Here is a 26,976-nt window from a genome sequence, read left to right on the forward strand (position 1 = left end):
CATATATCAAAGAGATATCCTCTGTAGAAGAGAGTTATTCATATTTTATACAATACAAGTTTGAGAATATCTTTCATGTTTACCAGATACTCTGGCTACTGCTTTTACTGTTTAGGGACTGTTATATTATTTTATTCACAGTGCTATGGCAAGTAAAAGGAATAAAACATAAATGCAAGCTAAATAACAAGCAGACCAGACCCATCATTTTAGTTTTCTTCTCTTTTCTATTTTGTGATACAAGAAGAGCAAACTGGCAAACAATTTCAGAGAATTTTCTGATTTTAAAGCCTCTTCCCTTCACAAACCTATCCATTCACCAAAGGAAATACTAATATGGCGCAGTTTTATAGTAGTGATGCCACCAGTGCCAACTTCAGGGGTGATACACTCTGCTTACTTGTGTTGATATTCAGCTCTTTGATTAGACAATTTAACCATAATATTATCCTGAGGGTTCCAGTTTAGCTGATCATCTACCAAAAGCCTTAGTCATTTCAAGTTGCTACCTTGCTGGACAGAATGGCCCTTACTTTCAGTGATGTGACTTTATTTCTGGCTGTTTTAAAATGCATATTATGTTTTTGATCTCAGATAAGCTGTTTATATGGCTTTGTCAGTGACTTTTAGTTTCATTGTTCCCACTCCTCCAGACTTTGTGCCGTCTAAAATATTTATTTCTTTATGCCTTCTTTATCCCAGATCATTAGGAAATGTTTTGAATAGCATAGGGCTAGGAGATGATCACTGAAAGTCACCTTGAAAAACAGACATTTGATGATTCACTGTGGGAAATTACATTTTGAAACTTATCAATTAAATGTCTCACTGATCTCATAGTGTTCTAGTTTCTTAATCAAAATGTCAGTGCTGTATCAGATGCCACACATAAATCTGGGTAAATTCCCACATCGCTATTATGTTGTTCCACTAAGTTTGTAATCTCATAAAAATGTCAGATTAGTTTGATAGAGTCTAGTTACTATAAAACCTTGTTGACTGACATTAATTACACATCCTTCTTTTATTAATTGAGCAGTTTATTAGCTATTTATTGTATATAGGTGTGGTGTCAGGTTCACGTGCTGATAATTGCCTAGATTATCTCATATAAAGCTTCCCTAAATGATGACATGATGTGGTTGTGTTCCTGTAAAGCTCTGTATTTTAAATCATCTATAAATCACACGGAAACATAGAATATGCTGAATTGGAAGGGACCCACAAGGATCATTAATCCAGCTCCTGGCTCTGCACAGGACCATCCCCAAGAGTCACACCATGTGCCGGAGACTATAATCCAAATACTTCTTGAATTTAGGCTTGGTGCTGTGACCACTTCCTTGGGAAACCTGTTCCAGTGACCAACCACCCTCAGGGGGAAGAACCGACCAAGTGACCTCAGCCACTCCTTGTACGCCTTCCTCTCAAGGCCCTTCAGCATCTTCGTTGCCCTCCTTTGGACGCTCTCTAATAGTTTAACATCTTTCTTATTGGTAGTGCCTAAAATCTTATCTTTGTGATGCCTTATCTTTATGGTGCCCAAAACTGCACACAAAATTTCAGGCGAGGCCACACCAGTGCAGAGCAGAGCAGGACAATCCTCTCCCTCGACCAGTCGGCGATGCTTTGCCTGATGCCCCCCAGGACACAGTTGACCCTCCTGGCTGCCAGAGCACTTCTGTCTCATATTCAGATTGCCATCGACCAGCATCCCAGGTCCCTTTCCGTGACACTGCTCTTCATCATTTCATTCCCCAGTCTGTATGAACATCTGGGGTTGTCCCATCCCAGGTGCAGAATCTGACACTTCCTCTTGTTGAACTTCATATGGTTGGTGATTGACCAGTCCTCTTATTAGTTGAGGTCTCTCTGCAGGACCTCACTGCCTTCGAGGGAGTCAACAGCTCCTCCCGGTTTTGTGTCATCTGCAAACTTGCTTAGTATCCCTTCCAGTCCTGTGTCCAAGTCATTTATAAAGATGTTGAAGAGCACAGGGCACAAGATGGAGCCCTGTGGAACCCCACTAGTTACAGGTCACCAGTCTGATGTTACCCCATTCACTATTACCCTCTATGCTTGACCCGTGAGCCAACTGCTCACCCACCACATGATGTGTTTATCCAGCTGTGTGCTGGACATTTTGTTCAGAAGGATCCTGTGAGAGACAGTATGGAAAAGTTTACTGAAATCCAAAAAGATTACATCAGCTGGCTTCCCTCAATAGGCTAGATGGGGTGCCTTGTCATAAAGGAAATGAGGTTGGATAAGCAGGACTTTCCTTTCATGAAGGCTGTGACCAATGACTGCTTTGCCTTTCAGATGTTTTTCAATACTTTCCAGAACTCCTTAACTTTACATAGCACTGTATTTAGACTGACAGGCCTGTAGCTTCCAGGATCCTTCTTCTTGCCCTTGAAAATTGCAACAACATTTGCCAGCTTCCAATCAGCTGAAACTTCTCCATATTCCCAAAACCACCCGAAAATCATTGAGAGAGGTTTTGTGATGACTTCAGCTAGCTCTTTGAGGATTCTGGGATGAATCCCATCAGGCCCTGTAGGTTTGTAGGAATCCAGCTGAAGCAGCAGATCCTGCACAGGTTCAGGGTCAACTGGGAAATGATCATTCTCACAGTCATGGTCTTCCAGTTCAGGGCACTGAGACCCCCTTGGTCCATCATCTGTGTTGAAGACAGAGGCAAGGAAAGCATTAAGCACCTCTGCCTTGTCTCTGTTCCTGTTTGGGAGGTGACCATCCTCATCCTGTAATGGGCCAATGATATTTCTATACTGCTATTGCCATTAATATATTTGAAAAAATTCTCCCCCCCCCCTCCCCCCCCCCCCCATTTCTGGCCACTTCAACTCCAGTTGAGCTTTGGCCACACAAATTTTCTCCGTGCAGCAGCAAGCAGCATCTCTGAATTCTTCCCGTGTCACTTGACCTTACTTCCACTGGGCATACACCCTCCTTTTTTGCCTTATCTTCAAGAGAAGATTCCTGTTCAGCCAAGCTGACCTTCTGCCTCACCTACTTGATTTCCAACATTTGGGAATTGCCCTTAGGAGGCAATGCTTAAAAAGTGACCTACACTGATGGACCCTAGCACCTGCAAAAACATTTTCCTCGAGGACCTTACTTACTAATTTGCTGAGCAGCCTGACGTCAACTCTGCTCATGTCCAGAGCTGAGGTTTTTCTGGTACTTGTCCCTCTGTCAACAGAGATTTTAAACTCTCTCACTTTGTGGTCACTGTGGCCAAGGCAGTCACCTATCTCCACTTCACTCATGAAATTCACTCTGTTGACAAGCAGCAGATCAAGGAGGGCATCTTTCTGAGTCGACTTAGGATGACAACTCCATAAGGTTGTCATCCAGCTTTTTGAGGAATCTTCTGGCCTAGGTTGTACGAGCTGTGTGATGTTCCCAGGTAATTTCTGGCAAGATGAAGTCTCCCATAAGAACAAGGGCAGTTGACTTACAAGTGTCCCTTAGTTCGTCAAAGAATAATTCATCGGTGTCGTTGTCCTGGCTGAGAGGTCTATAGCAGACTGCTACGATGACATCCGCATTATTTGTTTGCCCCTTGATTTTTACCCAGAGACTCTCAACTGTACCATTGCCAACTGTGAGCTCCATATATTCCAACCCTTCAATTACATTCAGTGCCACACCTCCACCTCTTCTGCCCTGCCTGTCTCTCCTGAAGAGCCTGTAACCATCCAACAGGGTGCTCTAGTCAGAGGTCTCATCCCACCAGGTTTCACTTATGCCAGTTATGTCAAATCTCTGGGACTGGGCCAAAGCGAGGGTGGTTTTGTTAAGCCACCAGTGCATTTTCTGAGGAGGAGAGAAGAGGGGAACAGTACTGAAAACAGCACCTTGGCACTTTGGAATAACCTGCAAAGGTGCTGTGATTGTATTATACTAATACAAGGCCTTTAAATTGATATACTTGATAGCAAGCAGAGATCAAAAGTATTTACCTCAAATGCTTGATTGTGAAGAAAGATACACAGCAGTTTACTTTTCTTAGTATTTAAAGATCTTTAATATGTTTTGGAGTTCTTTGCATGTTGTTCCAAAATATGTCAATGCTATGTTTCTTTTCAGATTCTTCTTTAGGAAACCATAATTAAATCTTTTTTTTACAGATATTCTCAAAGTAACCACATTCTGGAGTAGATCAATTTTTTCTTTATAAAGAAATTCTATTATTCCACTTCTCAGTTCAGAAAAATCAATGATAGGTGAAAAACTGAATTATAAAATAGAATTAATTCCATACAGGGACAAGAAGTTAAATTATTTATTTTGGAAATAGAAATTGTAGCTTATGAAATGAAAATCTGTCCTAATTTTTTTAAAAAAGAAAAGTGAATACTTATTCACTCCTCATATTTCCACAATATATTGGGTGTTTTCTTATGGGCCACAGGCAGTGTCTGCATCAAAACCCATGACTAGCAAACATAGCAAGTATGATTTAGATCCGTTGATTATATGTTCATTATATTTTTTCTTTTGACTCTTTTTTTAAAGTGGCCTTTCTTTAAATAATGAGCTTTTTTGCCTTTATAGAAGTCCTTAAACTGAGATTAAGGCAGGTCTCTGGAACTGTTTGTCAGTTTTCTCACATCACCAGTAATTAAGAACTGCTAATAGTTTTTCTGAGCTGAAATTTTCATACACATTCTAGCAAACCCAAAGGAACTCAGTAATTTTTGCTCTGTGCTTAATGGTGTCAGTAAGTTTAGCTCATCTTGCTTGGACTGATACCACCATTTTTATTTACATGTGTGGAAATGTCACAATTTTGTAAAAGATCAAACAGAAAGTGCTGAAGATTGTAATGCTTTTTTTAAAACAAATCCTCTGCTCTTTTGGATGTTGTTCTTTACTTGTTAACACTGTCACATAACAACAACAAAAAAAACCACACCACCACCTTTGTTGCTCATTATCTTTTTGCATTTGTGGTTCAGGTCCAGAAAGCCTTACCTTGAAAACATGACTATTAAGCACGCTTTCAGGGAATTTTTTCAGTGTTTTATTCTGTCTTATATGAGCAATTTGTGTCATTGTGCTCAGCTGCTAGGTTTGCATTGCCCTTGAAAACTGCCTTTTAAAAATAAGCAGTTGTTTTGAACAGAACTTCACGTTTCATTCAATTATAGAGTTCTTGAAATATTCTTCAGATAGCGTAGAAGCTTCATCATTTGATGAGAGGCAGTTTGAGATGACAATTTGTCCTGTAGCAGGAATCAGTGAGAGCTTGGGAAGGACTGATATGTATATTAACAAGTCAACAGCTCTTCTTCAATTTTTTTGATGCCCCTGGATTCACTGAAAAAGCAGTTAATGTTTTATAAATGATCATTTTTATATCCTCCTTGAGACTGTCAGTGTCAAGGCTCTGATGTTATAGGAAGAGAGCAGAGCACAGCTTGTGTTCATCTGACCAAATCCTAGGTTATGCACAGCTCTTTAATATTTCATTGACTATGCTGAAAGGTAGTTTGGTATTTGCAAACCAAAACTGAATGTAAATGCACTTTTAATATTTTCAAGATATTTTACTTCTAGAAATGTTTGGAAAACATGCTGATGATGTGCTGCAGCAGGGAACTTTTTCTGTACCCATGCTGTGTTGACTGTCAGAAAGACTTAACATTGTAAGAATATAACATCCTATTTCGGCCTGATGTAATGCTCTTTTCCAACAACAGTTGTGTGATGTTTAAAACAACCACAGGGAGATTCCTTTTTACACGGTTTGTAATTAAACTGCACAATTCTTTTCCATGATATATGGTGTACACTACAATGTGTTCAAAAAGTGACAAAATAATGAGAGAAAAATCCATTGAGAATGATTGTGAAGAGACTTCTGGTTTACAAAGTCTCTGAGCAACAAATTGCTGAAGATTAGGAACATAATCTCAGCAAATACTATTTTAAGTTTTATCTCAGTGGAGTTTTTATTGTTTTTAGCACACATTCTAGGCATCTCTGTTAACTTCCTACTAGAGAGAACATATTGGGTTGAATGGACTATTCCATGATATAATGTGGTGAAATAACCAGATGTTACCAGAACAGTTTTCTTAGGGAAACCAGGTATTATTAGACTGAGATATAAAGAATAAATATGACCAAAATATTTCTTGTCATCTATGTAAATTTTTTCCATTTACGTATATAGGTATTTATTGAATCTTAGTTACACTTAGCACGAATGCAAAAGGGAAGGGAAGTTCAAATTCAGTGTATTGTATTTTTATGCATTGGGGAGAGGTATGGGAAGGAGGTGTGTGAGACTCCCACATAGCATGTGTTATTGCCATTATATAGTCTTGAGCCTATAGTGAGAGCAGTGTTACAGTTGCTCTATGTATGATGTATGTTGCCCAACAAGTAATTTCCACATATTATTTGAGGCCATTATACCATTCATGTATTTGTTCTATTTGAGTTTTAGGAAACATGCAGGCATTCAGGGACCTGAACAATTTGGGAAGCAATAATTGAAACCTATGAATGAAATATTGAAACCAAAGAAACAAACTCGGGAGGATACAGTGGAGTCAGTTCCAAATCCTAATATTGTGCTTACTCTGTTGCTTGTGTAACAAATCAGAGCCACATTTTCTTTCAAATGCAGCTTGTTTGATACGTATTTCTGCATGTGCTGTGGCAATGTGTCTAATGTGTTCAGGGATATCTTTCTGTAATTCAATGAATTGCAGTAACACTTTCACTGAATCTTTTGTTGCTCACTGCACATGACATATAAACAGTATGTTACTGTCTGCAGCTGTTGCAAATTCATTACTGATGATTGAAACCTTGGATATCTGCTCAAGCATGCAACATGTTCCTGCAATCATCTGTCAGTAATCCAATCAGATGAAGGTGATTTTGTTAGGTTACAACGTCTCTTCTCAAATGTCAGGCAGTGTTTATATGCAAGAGCACAATTTCTTCATTCACATGTGGCAAGTACTATTATTGAGTGTTTAATAACTGTGTCAGTTTTCAGGCTGACACGCTATGTGAGATATTCTGTTAGGTCTAAAAGCTGCCATAAAATTTACCTTGGCATAAAATCTGTTTCTCACCTATAGTTTCCATGCTCAATGATCTGATCTGAGACTCTAAAATGGGAAGGTATTAAATTTTGATTAACAATTGTCTACTCTATTTTTGGTCTGTTTCTGAGAAATTTTGCCTGTGACTGATTTTGGACCAGTTTGTAAACTCTTGAATTTGTGTCGTCTACTTCTGTGCATGTACTTTATGAAATTAGCTCATTTTTACAAATCAGAACTAAATTCAAAATAAGCATGCACTGTTTATAGGATGTGGTAATGTCAGATAATATAGTCAGTGGCATCACCTATGAGCTTCTCTCACCAGGGGCTGCAAGGTAATTTATGTTGGAACTGCTGCAACATGTTATGGGCTTTTTCTCTCATGGTTCATGCTAATGTGATGGCTTATTCTCAAATAACTGCCATGAGAATGGCATGGCAAAAGGGGTTGTATTCATTATATAACATGTATTTCTAGCTCAGAGAAACCAGGTATAAGCAAAACTTCAGTTGTTTTGAGTCTAGAAAGTTTAAATTTTAATAAAAAAATGTCTTTTGGATTCTATTTTCTGCCTTAATGGCCCAAGTCAGAAAGATACTTAACGTATATCCCCAGCTTTAAATATAAAAATAGTCTTGTAAGGTTAACAATGCTGTATGCTTGAAGCACCTGCCCCATTTGGGCCATCAATTTGAACGCATAATGATTAATTGTATAAATATATATGAAAATGCTTTAGTGAAGCTTTTAATGTCATTAGAAATACTCAATATTTTGGCCGTTTTGCTGGGAGGATGCTTGGAAGTGAAGTGTTTCCCTTGCTTGAGCACAATGGACAGTTAGAACATATGATTTAAAAAAAGCAAGAACTTTTCAAGAGTGCATTATCCACAGTCTTTGGCAGTAAAGATTGCAACAGCTGTCTTTCAAATATTATTGAAATATCATATTTCAGACTAATTACTTCTACTGATCAGTTGTACTGTACATCATGGCAGTTCTTTGGGACTTCAGTAAATGTTTAGGGCATTCTAAAATCAAATATTTGAGTTTTGCCACTGTGGTACTTCAATGTACGTGGTTACAAATTTTTCTTAAAAGCTACAGATGCTTAAGCTGCTGCCAGGGGATGAGGAAAAGTGTTCTAGTGAAAAGTGTGTTTCTTCCATTTGATGCATAAAGCTATTTCACTCTCTTGCTAGCCCACCCTTGCAATATCAGAATTGGCACCGAAGTTTTCAAGTTGCATCAATGTGTTTTATTGTCTTCTGCTTTAAAGAAAATCCAGGTACTTTTAGTGCTTGCATGGCAATTACTAAGAAGTAATTTTTCACGAAACATCGTCACTAGGAGGAACTATAATTGTGCATTTCTCATTCTTTAGGAACAGAAATATTGGCCCCACATGAATTTGAGGTTTCAAAGTAGAAAAATAATAAAACTCACTGTGGAGATATTTATTAAAGGTGCTGCGACTTTTAAGTGTTTTAGAGGCGGCACCCACAAACAGATTGATTTTTGGAAGCTTATTCTTAAACACTGGTAAGTAATAGTGCACTGTTTACAGGATCAGTAACCTGTCAATAAGGATTTGTTGTGGTAACTTAATTATTGTAATTTACAGTTTTTGTTGGAGCATTTGTACAGCTGGAATTCTCTGAGAATCTCTTTTAACTGATTTTCTAGCCCAGAGAAACCTGACTTAATAAATTTGTAGAGTAAGTAACTGTAAAAGTCATAAGTATTCCTTGAAAATATACAGAAATAAATATATAAAGTATATGAATAAGAAAAGAACCATGCTGGAAAACATTTGGTCCATATTATCCTCTTACCCATGCAAAAAAACCCCACCTAACCAACCACCCCAAAAAAGCACCCACGGAAAAAAGTAAAGATAAAAATTAGAAGGTTAGAAGCTCTTAAAAGCAAATAATGCCCACAGGCATTAGTGTAATACTTGCCGCTACATTTAAAGTAACAATTTTTCCTCTGCTATCATATATGCTGGGGAGGGGTTATTATTTTGAAGATTATATATCACATACTGAGTTAATTATGTATCAGATACTGAGTTAATTTTGAATACTTTTACCCAACTTGGAGTATGCTTAGAATGAATCATAAAATTGTTTGGTTTGGAAGGGACCTTAAAGATCATCTAGTTCCAACACCCTGCCATGGGCAGGGACACCTTGAAGGCCTGTTTCTCATTTTGGTTTTGAGAAAGCTCCTGTGACTGGGAGAGGCTCAGAATAAACGATGTGGGTTAGGAACTATCTTTCAATCTCATGAAAACATTAGTGTGCTATATCTGTGACATCTTACTGTCCATGAATTTCTCTTCTCCGTTCTTATGTTACTCAAGAACAAGCAAAGCACACACTGGAAAAATTTCACTTGACACTGGCAATGTTACTGGTCTCCCAGCTTCGAACAAGGTAAAGGCATAGCCCACAACTTGTTCTTGATAACAGTCAGTGCAGGGATCCGAACCAGTGTAGTTTAGAGGGAGTGTGTGTTTCTCTGAAATTCATTTCTATTGAGCATGTTCTTCTGGTATAAGCGAAACACTTGCTGCTTGTTTCACACAGTCGATGGAGAAAAAGGTGCTTTACCTGTTAGTTACTGCAAAAGGGTACCACTGCCCTCTTGGGCTTGCGACTGAGAGTAGTTGTGGCTTCTGTACTTTGTGTCTTAAGTATACCAGAATAACCAACAGGAGTAGCACACAGGGGATCTTCTTTTGGGCTTAGTTTCTTTTGCAGATAATCGTCTTGAGTGTAGTGAATTTTGTCCCTGGTCTGTACCGTCTTCATTCCAGCCTCTCCATTCTGCACTAATTAAGCATTTTGCGTGTCAGGCTGGGTAAAATATTGAGCACATGAGCTACATATTTGTGTCTCTAGGAAAGCAGTTCCATACCCACTCTCCTAGGAGCTGAGTTGAGAGCTCTGTGTGCTCAGGAAAGAGCTGAATACAGGTTTTCTGCTTTCTGTGTAAATGTATGTGTTTTCCAAGGTGCTGCTGGAGTGTGTCCTGTTACGGATCTGAAAAAAGTGACTGGACAGGCTACTTGTCGTATTAAGGGCCGGACCATCTTTTCTGTGTTAGGGACTGTTTTAGAAGTGATGCAGTTTGTTTCCTCAAGACTGGGTCATAGTGTGATAGTGGTTAAATGAGAAGTTAAAACTGTAAACATGTGAAGCAGACAAGGCAAAACAACATTGGATATCCAACTGTAACTTCTCTTAGAAACTGGAAGGACATATTTTTTATAATTCACAGGCCCAAACATTTGAATGAAGTGTGTGTTTTACAGACAGTTGTAATTCTCATTTTAACTACGATTTACCCTGAAGGGATTATTTTACACAAAGTACTTATGCAAGGTCTTCTTACCTATGTACTATATGTTCATGAATATATAAGCTGTGTGATGGAAAGTTTGTTTTCAAGTTGTAAGCTTACCTAGTGAACATTGCTGCTATTAAATGAGATATTGTCTGTGCAGAAAGAATAGCAGTCAGGGCAAAGGCAGTGGTAAGCTCATGGCAATGCTTGGTGAACGCTCGCTGATTAATTCCTTATGCCATCAGTGGGAGAATTTTGGAGTCTGAAGAAAGATTTGTCATAATAAATGTTATAATAGACTAGTTATGTTTGTATGAACACAACATTCATGAGGCCAAATTCATCTTGTTGGCTCAGTTAGCTCTGCAAGCTGTATATCCTACCCAGGAAGTGCAGCAAAACAGATCAGTGTTTCTGTGTCTGACTCTGCCACCACATACCTGTAAGTCAGGGTCAGCTTTAATTTTCACTAGTCATTCTGTCATTTGGTGCTGGTGCTCTGGAGAGTGTGAGTTCATGACAATTTGTGTGAATGCTGTCACGTCACTGTGGTGCACTCAGTAGCCGTAAGGACCCATGTACTCCCAGAACTGGGGACTCAGCATGGTGTGTTTGAAATTCTGTGAATAAGACAAGGCATCTAGACAATTGTTTTGTTTAATGTGCATGATAATGTGTCTATTTCTTTTATTTTTCTGGCAATGATTTTGGTCACGCATCTGTATCTTTCAGATTATCCTTTTTCCTTATGTAAAATTGAAGTAAAATAGTTTAGTAATAAGTACTTTTAAAAATTGTGGGGGTTTTTTTGTTGTGGGTTTTTCTAAATACATTTTTGAGGTAATTTGCAAGTTTAAACTCTGGCAGTTTTAGTTTCTAACACAAATCTTACAATAAAAATAATTTTTAAAATATCAAATGCAGAACTTAATCTGTGTTGTTTGTGGAAAACGTTTTATACCATTCATGCACTGTTCATGCTCTCATTTAAAGATACTGCTGTCACATAAACCCATTTTAGTCACATTTTCAAACAAAATTACTTTTTTATTAGAGAAAGTGCATGAATTTTATTCTAAGTAGAAACCTGCTTAGAGAAATCAGGGAGCAGAAAGTGTTTGCAATGGAGAAGAGCAGAAGAGTCCTGCTGTCAGTTGCCTGGCTGGTCAGAAAACTACAGGAAATCGGACTGGGAATTAGCAGCAGTTAGGAAGAGAAGTGTGTTTCCAGAAGTAGAGGGAGATGCAAACAATGCCCCTTCTAGTGTTCTTAGGGGGACCACAAGGTCAAATGTTGCCGGTAAAATTCCTCATGCTTGAAGGCGAAATGGCCCAGCATAGCTTAGCTGCAGCTAGTAAGTTTTCTCTGTCCCCAAAACAGGGGACCTTGTACTGTACCTGGCTGTGCTCGCCCCTTAACACTGCTTTGTGTGAGATGCTACTTGGCACCATCTAAAACGTGTCAGAGACCTTTCTTAACACTGCAACTATATGGATGACTGTGTTCAGTCACCCAGAAATGCTCTTGGATATTCTTTAACAATAAGCTGTTTGGTAGTGTAGATATAACCTTATTCTCTTCTGGTTTTTGTTTTGTTTTGTTTTTTAATTTAGGAAAAACTAAGGTTTTTTTTTCTCCTTGTTTTTACAGTGAAGATGGTGTCAATAGAAAATGGCTTGTTGGAAAAAACAAATTAAGTCATATTAGTGAAAGCATTCTATCAAGGCAACATCAGCATTATATTAAAGTTATGCAAATAGCCATCTACACTAGATAATATAACTATGTATTAAATTGTCTTAAAGGAAAAATTTCCACATTTTTCTGGTTTTAAGAATAGAAAATACCCTTTCAAATCTGACACTGTGCTGTCATCTATTGAGAAATGTTGACTTCATCTGTACTGGAATGTACATGAAATAAGTTTGTTGTGTTAAATGTTATTTAACTTATTTACTGCGTTTTTTAGATTTCTTATGCTGTAAACTATAGGTAAGAGTATACAAACATAGATTTATTTTTTTCCTTACAAGATTATACAGAAACTCATGAATTTCCGACTGTGACTTACGCTTTCTAGCTCATCTTGCATATATATTGCATCTAGCTCATCCATATACATTACATATAGAAAATCTATTTGAAAAAAGGACAACAGACAGCATAAGACTAAATACCAGAGAACAAAGTCAGTTTGGTGCAGAGCTTTAGTGATTTTGCAGTACAAAGATAACCAAAGAGAAGAGTTGTTTTGGTGGGGGGTTATTGTGTCTTTTTTTGTTTGTCCCTTCTAACCAATTAATTTCCTGCAGCTTTCTGTACCTTTCTAGAATATTTAGTAACTTATAAGAACCTCCAGGGAGAGCTACATTTGTTTTTTTTTTAATATATGAGTCATGTAAAACACTGAATATGTATTTTATAAGTTTGAAGTGACAAATCATGCATTTATATACTGAAAATTTTAATAGGTTTGTGAGGTGTTTCTGCTAGAGGTGTTTCTGTAGTTCAAATTTTGCCTTTTAAAACACTGTCTAAAATGCTTATCTTGCTAATGAAACCTCTTTATCTCATTGCACAAACATGAAAGAAACAGTTGTAATGTTCATTGTGTAAGGACTTATGTATAGATTTTACTTAGTTGAAACTAATAAAATTAACTAAACATATGCATAGTCCTCTCCCCTCCTTTGATGATGGCAATATGAATCAACTATTCACATCTGTCTATTAATGTGACTGTATTTAACATCATTCTTCGTTTTCTGTGTTTCATGTTTTGGGAATCATACAGGGTATTTTAGTTGCTTCTTGTTTTAAGAAAGCCTCAGTTTGTGTGATGCAGTACAAATATTCCATCTGACTGCTCAGTCCATGTAGAAGATTTAAACCAGGAATTCAGGGGAAAGGAAAAAACCCAAACAAACACATCTAAATTTACACCCAACCCCATCAACTCTGACAACTGGACAAACCTGAAAAAATAATTACTCGAAAACCTCTGCAGAATATCCTCAAACCTTAATGTTTCATGTGTCTTGCTCTCTATGGGTTAGATATTTCCTCTGTGTGTGTTGCTGGGACACAAGACCTGCTCTTTAGTTTTTTTGTAGAAAGGAGAACATTAGTAGTATAAACCCCAGTAAGTCAGTAGCACTCTATTAAGACTTAGGACAGCATAGCTGCAGGATTGCTAACAGAATGTATCGTCATGACAAAGAACATACTTCAAAAGAAAAACAACAAGCTCCTGGGTGGCAAATAGAATTAAAAAAAGCCATTACCTATTCAAAGAATATTCAGGAGGTGCCAAACATCCACTAGCATATTTTTGAATCTTCAGAGAAGGGAAGCATACCTTGTACAGAAGGAGAGAATAACATTTCTGCCATTTCCTCCCTTTCCTCCTCTCACTGTTTCCATCATAACTGGACAGTGTCTTGGCTGGTTTGTTCTCATTCATATCCTGATCTATGGCCGGCATTGGAAAGATGACAGAACAAACCATCCAATTTTTCAAAGCTGAGACACACAGATGAAGCAAAGAGCCACTCCTGCAGTATTACAGCCTAATTCTGTCTGCCCAGTGTCATCACATAAATACTGATGCTCCCCTTGAGGCAGCCATAGTGCTAAATGAAAGGTGTCTTAGTACTGTCTTTCAGCTGTGTTACAGACTTGTAGATCATCTATGTGGTTAATGGATGGATGTGAGGCTCTAGGACATAGGGGATATTAGCTAAAGGCTGAAAACCTAAAACCAAAAATAACAGTCATTTTTAAAAATGGATGTTGCATTAAAAATACCTTTTCTCTAAGCTTTGAACCTGCCCAGTTTCTTCAATATCAAGGGATAGACAATACTTAAATTTTTCAGTTGTAATAGGATCAGATGGATAGGAATATATTGCATATATTGCAGAAACACATCAGCGTTTACAGACTAGACCATGGACTTTGTCCTGTCATATAGAATACTCAAGAAAAAGTAACAATCAGTTAAAGAAATTACATAATTTACTTAGATATTTTGATTTGTTAACTCTGTGGGCTTTTCTCTGAAGCTCAAGTTAAGATTCTTTGGGAGACCTTACAACGTAATGTCACCTGTACAGTATTTACAATTCAAGTATGGGAGTGCTGTTTCTTGTACATTTTAGATTTATTCTGTAGTCATTTTGGATTTTTGATCAGTGTTTACCTGAAGTGCTTGCTAACATCGTTGGAAAATAAACAAATCACTCAAACCTGTAATTGGAAGCAACTTTTTGTGCCATAAGAAACACAGCCTGAGGATCTGATATCATGTAATATTCTAGTTTCTTCCCTCCTTGAGCCCTTTTTGTGGCTTTTGTTCACATAAAAATTCAAATCAGTTTGGCAGAGGAAATTAAGCTCAAAATAAAGGCTTTATTCTCTACAAGAGACACTTGATAACGAATTTAGATGGTTGGATTCTACTTTAAAAGCAACTGATGGGAAAGTTTAAGTTTAGAAATCAGCACTAATGTTCAGGATATGATAATTATAATATATTGTAAGTAGCTACTCTGTAACTGAGACTTCTTCTGTGGTTCAAGTAATTCAAAGGAACTTTTACAAAATAATCTGTTTCATGCATGCTGGTGAACAGATTCAACAGAACAATTTGGATTGAGTTCTGGAGGCTGGGCTAGGTAGTTTAATCTTCCTGACAACTGAAGTCTTGGTTCAGCCTAAAAGTTTGTGTTGATCAGAGATTGTGTTGGATGGATGTATGGGTGAAAAAAGTTAGGAGAAGAGAAGGGAGAGTTTGCATTCTTTAGGGGAAAGAAATGTGCAAAGCTTTCGCATTATTTTATATGAAAGCATAACCATTCTAATTGAAAAGTTATTTACTTACAACTATCTTACTGTATTTTTACATGCCACAGACATTGCGGTACCTGTGACCTTTTAGTTATGCATTTCTGGTGATTGGCCAAATGTCTAAAGGGCCTTTGATTCCACTACAAGGTAGCATTCCAGGCAAAGATCCATTTCATAAGGAGTCAGGATGCCTTACAGCCCTCATTTCTTTGTCTATACTTTGAGAAAATGGGTGATAGAAGAACTGGGACATGATGATCATTCTGTGTTTGTGTCATGGAAATATTGCTACTTGAAGAAATGACAGCAGAATTAGTGACAGGGTTGTTTGAGCTCAAGTCACCACTTGCAGAGGAATGAAGCAAGTATAGTGTGTGGTTGCCTTTAGACAAGCAAAGCAAATGAGAAATGTTGCTGTTAAAAATGTGAAAAGTCACTTTCACACAGAGTACTTTGTGGTTGAAGTAGTATTGTGTGGGCAGCAGCAGCTAAGGGATTCCGAAGGCACTTGTGCTGTGTGTTTCGAGTAGACAGGGAAAGAATAATGCACGATAGGTACTGCATTTCTTGTTGCTTTCCTTACACACAAAAGCCCTACAATAGTTGCATGTTATCTTCAGAGGCCAGATGTCATTATAACTTTGTATCGTTAATAACCCATATAATAAATTATATTCAAATATATCCATCTCCTCTTTTTAGATTTTAATACAAATCAATAACTGAAAAGTAATAGCTGGCTTGGTGGTTTTTTTTAGTGCAGACAATAGATATGCAAGCTGTATGCACCATTATGCAGAAACAACCTTATTAGTATAAATCACTGAAAATAACATATAACAAGTGATGGCTCCCTCAGAAATGTATAATAAGATCTTTTCAATCATCGATAATCTTGGTTATATCACATTTAGGTGGCTGAATAAAACTGAATGGTACTATAACTGGCCTGTTATGAATTTTTGAACTATACCTCTGTTCTTCCAGTGAATTCTGGAATATGCAAGATAAAATGTTGTCACTTGGCAAGGGGAATAAGTACATAAACAAAAATTTTTTTGCTTGTTTTTTGCTTGTGGGGTTTTTTTAAGAATGTGGAAAAAAGTGGGATCTGGGTATGATGACAGTAGAGACTGTTACTATTTTTGTATCCCTTGCAAACGTCTGATAAAATTTATGATGATACTTTAGATACATTTTTGTATGCCTAAACTTGGGTTTAGGTGACCTGGTCAGGACTAAAATACTAGGTCTTGTAAAGCATGTGATAACATGTACATTTCCTGTCCAATAATCCATCTACACTCAAGGTACTTTCCATATCAAAGGCTACCTGTTCAAATAATTGATATGCAACAAATTCTTCTTGATATTCCCAACTGAATAAATGATATGGTGAATATGTTTGATTCTGAGAGAAAGCAGTGGAACTGTGTATTTTTAATGTTTTTCTTACATGAACTTAATTAAATTCAACCAAGAATAAAAAGGAGATATTATAAAGAGGCATTAACACTTCTTTCTCTGAAATATGTGGGTTTTAGTCACTTGGATTGGCACTTAGATTGCAAGTGTTATTTTTGAAAATAAAAGAAAAGAAAATTTTGAATAACACAGGAGGCTACCGTTTCTGCCCCTGATTGGTGCTTGTCTCAAAACTGTAGTAATAATTTTAAAAGTTAACTCCCCCCCACACACAGGTCAAAGCTGATGTACTCACCAAGACCAAACATACTCTGAGAGCTTCAGTGAAGACTTGGCGGAAGATACTCATCCTAAAGAGCTTTTATTATGAATAACATCTCTTCTTAGCCAGAGGCATTTTGATAGGTGCAGGGCGGTTTGGTCAGAAAGCAGATATTAGACAGATGCTTATATTTCTACATTTTTATGCTGCTTTTGTCTCTTGCCAAATTAAATAAATATATACTACTTACAGACATTGAAATTTAATATATCAGCACCTTACTCTCTTTCTTCACATCAGAAGATGTTTTAAACTTATCTTTGAGGTCAGTTTAATTAACAGCAGTATTAACAAGATTTATTGTATAATATTTGATCTCCCCTGGACTATCAGTATTTCTCTTTGCATCCCATAAAAGCAGTTCTTTCAAAGTTCGCACTTTTGACAGGATCTGTGAACTGCCATTCTCCTGCATGTTCTACAGCAGGGATTCTGTGGCTTTGAAAATGGAAAGGCTATGAAAATTCATGTAAAAATGTGATAGACTCTGCTGTTATTGGTGGCATGCTTTTCTTTTCATTCTTGCTGATTTTTCTGATTCCATTCTGAACATGTAGGTCTGAGATCAGGTGTTGAGTTTTTCAAAGGACTTTTTCTTTCAAAGAGGAAAAATTACTTTAAGAAGTTTGGATTTTTTTCTTATGACAAAGAAATGTTTTCTGAGTGTAGTTATTTGCGTGACAGTATTGCTAAAATCTGTGCTAAAGACCTTCAAATTCACTGTCACTTAATAACCTTGCATATTGTTCTGCTTAAACTTTAAACAGAATTAGCAATTAATCACGTGCATTATTATACTTTTTGTAGTGATCAGTTTATATATTTCTTTAACATTAAAACAGTACTTACGGACCTACATGGTGCAGTTTGAATGCTAATCTAATACTATGCACAAATCCTTTCCCTCGAAATGAGTTAATGGTTTTTTTGTTCTAACCACTGAGGCAGTCCATGAGAGCTGTATTTATCCATTGTTTGCCTAGGAGGTGATCCAGTTAGCTGTGCCTGGGGGGTGGTTGCATTTTTCGGTTTAGGGAAGTTATCTGCCCTTTTGAAGTGTTTGCATAATTGATATCATGATCAAGCATCAAGTTTAAGAATCACAGGAAATCCACCAAGAAAAGGTTTTATTTTGATTGCAATCTCAAGTAGGAGAGAAATATTCTTGAAGGGAGAGTATCCTAAAAGGAAGTAGTGCTGATGACAGGACCAGAGCCTAAGGTTAGCTTCTCAACTGCAAGTATTGCAGTAACACTTCCAGATGGACTCCAAACATAAAGGAGACAGAAGAAATTTTTTGTCTGAAATATAGGTAGCTATGTGAATGCTTTTGTTTTATTTATGTGGGGTTTTTTTACTCTTAACCCAATTCTATTGCAAACATCTAATTATGGTTAATAATTTTCTTCCTTTGATCTTAACAGGTGGTCTCAGAGTCTTTGCTTAGTAAAACCAAACAATGCAGAGTAGCATTTACCAAGTAAATGATACTAGGTGATGTTCATCATGCTCAATACCTGATCTGAGGTTCTTGGTAATACCTGGTGAGGTGCATAGGGGAACTACCACTATTTTGAGCAAGTCAGAGTACTGTTGGCTCACCGAAGAAAGTGTAGCAGTCTTGTATATACAATGCATTCACGAGTCTATCACAAAATCACTTAGGAATTAAATCTCTAAGAATTATTCTTTGGCTGTAAAACCTTCCTCATACTGGTTAGCCAGTATAATTCAAACAATTTTATAATATTTTTTACTTATTTAACTTTAAAAGCAGTGCTTTTAAAACATGTGATGTTTTAGATTTATTTATTTGTTTTCACCACTGAGGTATTCCTATGGCGCGAAAAACCACTGCCTGTAGTTATTCTAGGATGTGGAAGCATGAAAGTGTCTCTGCCCAGAGTTGAGCCCAGTCTTTCCCAGAACATCCCAGAAAAAATATTTGATTCCATAGCTGTTCTGGAGTGATTTCTTTCAATTTGAAATATCTGAATATCTACTTAATTTTTCAATTTTAAAAGCAAATGAAGCATTATCACTGAGGTGTGCCACAATGACATTGAAGTTTTCTGTCTTTCAGGGGGATAATTATAGTGATACAGTTGCAATGACATTTAAGGGTACTGTTAATTTGAAAAAATTAAAACTACACCTTCAGTGGCTATAAAACATTCATAAATGGCTTTGCCTATCAGTCCTTAATAAACACACATATAGGTAATCCAGGGGAAAAATACCATAAGGCCCTCACCTTATTTTCTAGCTTATTAAGAACTGGGAGAAAGAAATATTGCTGAGCTTCCTTAGGAATTTTAGCCAACCTACACAGCATAGAATGAGAAACAAGGGTAGGAACCTGTATTTTCATGTGTATATGTTGAATCTCAGCGAAGGTGCAGGCTATCTTGGTACTTCTTAGAAAAGAGCAATGCTTTTTTTTTTCCTGACAGTGCAGTAAACTGGATATGTATCAAAAGGGTAAAGTTTCTTCTAGGCCTTTTTGTTTTTCGCACCCTGCCTTCTCTGTGGTGGTTTTGTCTTTGGTCTTACTTGTGTTAGTTACTTGATCATATAGAAGGCAGTTTACTTATCATCAGCAGTTAGAGGTATGTAAACCCCTGTTTTGTGTGAAAAGAATTTACAGAGATATATTTTTGGTAAAAGATCAAAGAAGATTATTTTTTTGATAAATTTCAGCATTTACTTCTTGAGTTTCATAAAAAGTAGCTAACAGTGACCGTGTATCTTTGAACCTTTTCTTCCCTCGTGCACTTTTTATGATGTTGTGTGACACAAAAGCGATAACAGGAGTGAAGAATATGACAGAGTATGTAAGAGTGATGTCTGCTCCCTTCTCTGAATAACAATCTATCAGATACACTGCCAAAAGGAAGACATTTATAGTGTTAAATAGAATGTTCACAATTTCATGGGACCTATGCCTTTAGGCAAGAAAATGATCTAAAGGTGCTCACTGCAGTAGAAGGTGAACATAAAACTACTCACTTTCAGAACTAAGAAAAGCACTAAATTTTGACTCAGCTTTTGCAGTAATTTCTAGATATCCTTATTGCTTAACACAAATACTTAAAAAAAAGCATTCATCAGAATTTTTTGTGCCAAATAATGCAAGTGCATAAAGGAGGAATAATGTTATTTTTTCTATTTTAAAATATATTGGAAGTGGTCAGATAGTGATGGAGACTGCATAAATTTTTGCCCATTCCTTTTCTGTTATTCTGTAAAGTTTGAGGTTTTTTTTATAAAGTTAATATTTTAAAAGTATTGTCTCATATAGCATAAGTTAAGTTTAGAGAGACATTTTGGTATCAATTTTAAGAAGTAATAACTGTTTGTATGAATTTTACAGTCTGTGGCAACATTAGAGTGTTAGTCCTAAACTTACTGGCTCCAAGGTCTCTACACCTGTTCAGAGATTAACCTTGGAACATAAGTGATTTGGATTAAAAAATGCAGCAAATTTCCCTCCTTAAGCTATCAAACGCTGGGTGAAGGACTAAATAAAAGAATAGCTACATTTACATGCCTGATGAAATACAAGGGTGGAGAGTGAAAAGTGGCTAAACTCTTCCTCCTATATTTTGCTTTCAGTAATTTCACTGCTGGAAGTAGTTGAGAAGCAACTTGTGCCGATGGGTTATCTGTCATGATAGCTTCATAGGTATATGCCCTGGCACAAAAAAACCTGTTAAATTTCTGGGTGATCTGGTAGATGTAACAAATAAATATTAATGGATTATGTATTTATGCAATGTAAACCAGGCAACATAAACTTTTGTATACAACTGGAAACTCAATTGAGTTTGTTACTTTTAAAGGCCTTTAAACAAGTGGAATGTGTATTAGTACAGAAAAAAAAAATCGTGAAAATGGAGTCCACGCTAATCCAGAACTGTCAGGCACTCAGCATATCGAGTTTTCCAGATTCCCATCTCTCCCCATATTTCCAAACTCCCATCACAGCACTGAGGTCTCAGGCCTACACATGTAGAATGTTGTGTTGATTTTGTAGAACTGTGGATTGTCTGTGTTGACAACTTTTGATTTTGCAAGGGTGAACATTTTATAAGTGGGTTAGTTTTACTGTACTGCTAGTCTCAACACATTTTTTTTGAATAATTGTTTTATTCTTTAATCTTCAGGATTTTTTCTGAACAAATACTTGATACATGATCTTGAGGAATTTTTTTTCCTCTGTTCTGTTTACACTTAATATTAAGATTTACTCTGTCTTTAATTGCAGTTTAGTGAAGCGGGGAGTCTTTAAATGAATAGCTTTGGAGAGTGGCAATATTTTCTTTTGTTATTTTAAACAGTATTTTCACGTTACATAATGTTCTCCATTCAACAACACCAAAGCATATAATAAATTTAATTAGTAGAAGAGTTTTCTTAAAGCAGTTTTTGGGCTGATAAACAGAAAAGTAATTTTCCTAATAATACGGCAAAAGTATTTTGGGAATGTAACATAAGACTTTTGACTATTTTTTCCCTGTCTGTCTGTCTGTCTTTCCATGGAATAAGAATTGCGTTGCTTTATTTAATTTCTATCTTCATCAAGTTGCTTTCATGACAAGAACAATTGTGTGGTATTATGAAAAGTAATTAGAATCATCAAACAGATATTGTTCAGGGAAAAAAAAGTCTAAACCTAGTTCGAGTGTTTTAGAGCTTAATACCTATATTACTCTTTTTGTTTGTGACCCAAATAATATTTTATTATAGTGGTAAGTACTTTTATCAAAAATTAATTTCCTTTTATATGTTTCCTTGCCTGTAGTTTACCTGTTTTGGAGTTGTTAGTTGTCAATATTCTTTTAGCTGCATGCAGAAGATGTACTGAAGTAAGGAGATATATTTCAAGACTTCTGCATTGAAATAAATTTTTCTTACCATTTAATTCAAACAAAAGTAAAATTAAATTAAAGGGTAAAGAAAACTCAAGCTCCAAAACCCATTAGCAAATAATACAAAGATCAATGGATAAGTTTTTAAAGGTTGAAAATAAATTGAAGTTACAGATTGTGTAAGGTTTTCATGTATTCCAGATGAATGTGTAGTTCCATTGACTTATTTGAAGCTGAAATGCTTCAAGTTAAGCTAATATTTACAAACTGCGTGTGTAACTGGGTATTGAACAAGAGCAAAAACTTGGAAAGTCTGAAGTCTTGTTGAAGGATAACTTTAAGCATATTTTCTTGCTTGGGACTACTTCCTGATGTTATAAAGCAGGACAGAAAGATAATTTATCTGTCAAAAAATTTAGATGTATATAAACATATACAGGTGACTACTTCGAAAGTTTTGTCAACAATTGGCTTAAAAAATAGACTTGCCTTTAAACTGTACTCCTACCCCATACTTCTCTTAAACTGCTACTTACACATGCTTCAGGTATTGTGTCCTTATAGACGTGTTTGAATATTTTGTGTTGAATCTGTTTCGTGTATCAGTGCTTCTGTGAGAAACAGGGTTGACTAACCTAGGACGGAGGTTGCATTAATACTTCTCATGTCCCCAGTTACCAGAGTCTCTACCTTAGAGTGGTACAGTACTGTATAGTAGTGGATTTGCCACATGTAGAAATACACAATGTGTCTAAGTGATTGCAACTGAAGAAACAAAGCCAGTAATTGACAACTGTTTTGCAGATGAAAAACTCCCTACTGCAAGGCTGCAGGTATTAAAAAAGTAACAGCACCTGTCTGGACTAATTTTAGTACAGTATTGTAATAAATCTCAATGCAAAACTCTATAGAGAGAAAGGTGATCTTGTATTAATCAAAACTGATTTTGTTCATCCACACTCATCCACACATTCTCTTTTATTCATATATTGACAAGTGTTACGATATGTGTCCAGATAGTCTAGCTAGGAACTTGGAGTGACGCTAGCACACACCAAGCAGGTCTTTTTCATGGCTTTTGGATTGTTCTTAATGCTGGGGTTTGGATGTGACTTTTTCACCCTAAAGAAGTTGACAGTAACTAATTTTTTTCCTTCATCCTGTCCCACCTCTGTGAGTCACTAGGAAATGCTGCTGATTTATTTGCTGCCTGTATCTTTTTCTCTTGCTGCAGTTTTGTTTGTTTGTTTGTTTTCCCTGTTTTTTCGTAGGATTTTTCCCAAGTCTGAGTGTCTTGACAGTCATCTTTTTTTCTTAATCTCTTTATGCCATCAACACTTGTCATTCTTTTATGCCTTCTCATCCTTTCTTCCAATGCTTTTGTGCCCTTACCTTCCCATTCACACTTCATTTATACCAGTATTTATGTTTTCATTACAAACCTCTACAATTCAATATTGGAAGAAAGGTCTCATAGCAACAAAGAAACTACAAACTGTAATCTGTGGCTCCTATTGCAAAACACATGTCTTCAGACAGCTTTTATTTACATATACATAGAGTGATTTGGATATTTAAAGCAATCTCTTATAACAAAATCTTATCAAAGAATGGTGTGATTCCTATGGCTTTCCCTGGGGTGCAATGGAAAAGAGAACAAAGCACACAGTTGTGTGAAAAGTAGGATGCTAATGAAGGCAGTCTAAGAGGCTATATAGGGCAGTATGGACTAAAGCAACTTAATTCGAACACCATATAAATGTAATATGTGTTCCAAGAAAGCTAGAGCTTACCTTTTATGTGATGGTAAAATTGTATCTTAAAGATTACCAACATTACAAAAGCAAGGCCAGAGTTTACTAATTTAAGGCTAAAAGTCTGTGTTGTAGAATTCAGAAAATGTTAATATCTGTAATGAAAAAAGTGGAAATATTAATGCATCTTGGCAATTATAGTATTTTGCCTTTGATGACTATACTTAGATGAAGTCTAAATGAAGCATTTTTTTTCTGTAAATCCAGAAAATCACAGACTGTGTCACACTGATATGAATTTAGTACTCAAGTAGATATCTTCTTTGCTAGGAAAGTCACTGAACAAAATACACACCTAGACTGGTATTTTTGCAAAGGATCCCTTGTAAACCTTTCCTAATGATTGTCCTCCTTTGCTGTTGGAAGTGGTGATTTGTCTGTTTTCTCAAATGTCAGTTAGCCAAAGATAAAGGAAGGACATGAACAGCAGGTACATAATCTTCTCTTTATCTCTCCTTCAATATTTCAGGAGTTTTACTTTAAATGTGGAGCACACCCAACCACTGACAGTGAAACATCCGTGGCTTTGAACCTCGTTACAACAAACAGTCGCTGTATCACATGTATAACATGCACTGATATTAGGTAAGTACAACAAAAAGTGTCAGAGATGCACAGTCTCAGTGCTTCAAAGTACTTATCACTTCCAAAGAGCCTTTTATCCTCTGTTTGTTTTCCTTTTTATAGATTCTTTTTCCCCTGGTAGTGTGGTGAAAAGTGGGCCATATTTTCAGAAGTGTTCTTTGTTTTGCTGGTACAATTACAGTTCATACTTTTTTACCTTAGTTGTGTTGCATGTAAAAAATCTGACTGCTAAAGCTCTAACTAAAACCTCGAGTGCTCAAGGTAGTGGCAAAACTGTGTAGATATTTTCTGTTAATACGTATTCAGAAGCCTGTGAAAGAAAGCTTGATTTTCGAGGGGGACACACTGTTCCTGCAGAAATTAACTTCTTGATATTTGTTCTATAAATCAAAGTAAAATGCATCTGTTCTCATATTTCTGTTTATTGCAGTTTTAAATACTGTAATCCATCTTTGCATATGGTGTTTGGGCTCATACATTCAAGAATACCCATTACTTGCAAATGCATGGATTAAAAACCAATTGCCCGAAAAAGACAGCTACCATTGTAGTGAAGAATTACCTGAAACACATTTATCTACTGATTAGGAGATATTTTGCATAAAAATGTATACCAAGCAGAATTGCAAAATGGTAGTTGTCGAAGGGAGAAATGGGAAGGGACACTCAAACTCTGCTGATTCATACGGTGTGTCTTCTGGAAAGAGCTGATTTTGGCAGCATCCTCTGCGGTGTATTCACAGAACAGGATCCCAAGTACAGGTTAAATTAAGGCTAAATATCAGTCTCTGTCAAATTGGTACTTCATCATTTTGCGGCAAGGGTGCAGACTCAAGTACTAAGAAATTATTTTAGTTTCTGATTTTAACTTTTGCCTGTTGCAAGGATGATCAAATGTAAGCCTTTCACCATTGCAAAGAGTGAGAGATTGGACAATGAAATAAATTATCAGTGCTGCATAAGTATTGTAAAATCTTTGGGCTACTTTATGAAATCTCTGCTCAGTTTTTTGAGTTCCTAATTCTTTTCTCCAACCTAGGATTCTTGTAATATTTATATATAACTCCAAGACATTACACAAATACCCATAATCTTTTAACTTTAGTTAAACATTAGATGATTGTACTGGCAATTACTTTCTAACACTCTTATGCAGTTGAAAAGTAGCATCCAGGGCACTCTGCAGTTTGTAGTATTTTGTGAAACCTACCTTCATCATTCTGTAGCATTCAGGTGGAAAAGAAGATTAACTGTATTCAGTACATTAGGTATTACTTCATATTAGCTTCATTATAATAAAATGAAAAAATCGTATCTGTTCTTCAAAATACATTTTTCTACCTTTTTATTCTGAAGAAAAAAATAAAACAGGAAAAGATGACAACCAGGTACTGTTTACGTATTTCTGAAATATTTTTGTACACCGTATATCTAGTTGGTTCCGTCCATTTATCATGGACAGTTAGTCCACCACAGGCAGAGCAATTAAGCTCCAAGATACTTGGCACAGCATTTGTATGGTTTTAGCAAACCTCATAAAAATCATATTTAAAGCAGGAGTGTACTCTGTTACATGGAAAAAATACAAGGTGGAAGTAACGTTAAAGTCTATTGCCAGTTTTCGTTCTCAAGTTTACATTAGGAACACTTTTATTGCCTTAGGTTTATATTTTCTATGAATATGTTCATGCAGCTCTGACCACCAGAGTGAAATACTTCAGAGCCAAATACCCTCATAGGGCTATACTAAATCCATAGGCAGTTTTCCATATAGTGTAATGCCTTCCAATGTATTCTATTTTTCTACAGCAGAGTTAATCTGAATTGGCAGCCTTTATGCATTTTTTTTTCTGTAGCATTCAAGGTGATGGGTTGCTATTCTATGTCTTTGAAGAAGCTTTAATAGGTTGAGCAAATGACTGAAAGTTGAAACAAATACTAAAACTGTGCAATCCTCGAGGGAAGTTCTGCTTTTGTCAACTGTTTCCAGTAGAAATAACATCAAAAGGGGTTAGGAGTACCCCAGGGTACCCATAAATCAGGCTCAGGAATAACAGCAGTTTTAAGCAGTGTAAAAATAAAATGTGCAGAGCAGAAATGCCTCACGCCATCTTTCACAAACTCAGTAGGGTACAATTCCTAAAGGCACCATTATTTTTAGCTTTCAGCAGATACAGATAAGTGCAAAAGATACATAGGACATGCTGTCACTTAATGGGTAGAAAGAATTCTCTGGAAGGAGAAGTATTTGCTGTGTTATCAGATTTTTTTAAAATCAAATAAATCCCTTCTTCATAGTGTTGAACAAAGGAATGTTTTGCTTTGTTTAAACAATGGAGTCTTGTAATGTGTTATTCTGTTATCTGTACTTCCTAATACTGAAGTTGAAAATGAAAGCTTCATATTGCTAGTGGTGATAGTTAGAAGTGCATATGCTAGCTGTTCTTCAAGGGTAACTGCAATGTAAGGTCTTTGTCATAATTCTTTTCAGCCAAATCAATTCAGACTCTGATCATATTAGACTCCATGGGCAGGAGAGTAATGGATAAGGTCAGTACTTGGAGGGAAAGAAAGTGAAGTCCTGTTGGAAATGCAGTATCTCCTTCAAATAATAAAAAAATTAATGACTCTGTGTGTCATTAACATAACAGTGTTAATC

General features: G+C 36.4%; 1 protein-coding gene across 1 annotated transcript in view; it reads left to right on the plus strand.

Annotated features, from left to right (window-relative positions):
- PRKN (parkin RBR E3 ubiquitin protein ligase) overlaps positions 1 to 26,976 on the plus strand; it is a 710,634-nt gene that overhangs the window by 325,411 nt on the left and 358,247 nt on the right. The window contains exon 7 of the mRNA XM_039380803.1: positions 24,202 to 24,317. Coding sequence (XP_039236737.1) covers positions 24,202 to 24,317 — 116 coding nt within the window. The remainder of the gene's footprint in view (positions 1 to 24,201; positions 24,318 to 26,976) is intronic.

This window comes from Pipra filicauda, unplaced genomic scaffold (genome assembly GCF_003945595.2).
Source record: "Pipra filicauda isolate LSUMZ 115617 unplaced genomic scaffold, ASM394559v2 scaffold202_size1376763_pilon, whole genome shotgun sequence".
In the NCBI taxonomy this organism is placed as follows: Eukaryota; Metazoa; Chordata; class Aves; order Passeriformes; family Pipridae; genus Pipra; species Pipra filicauda.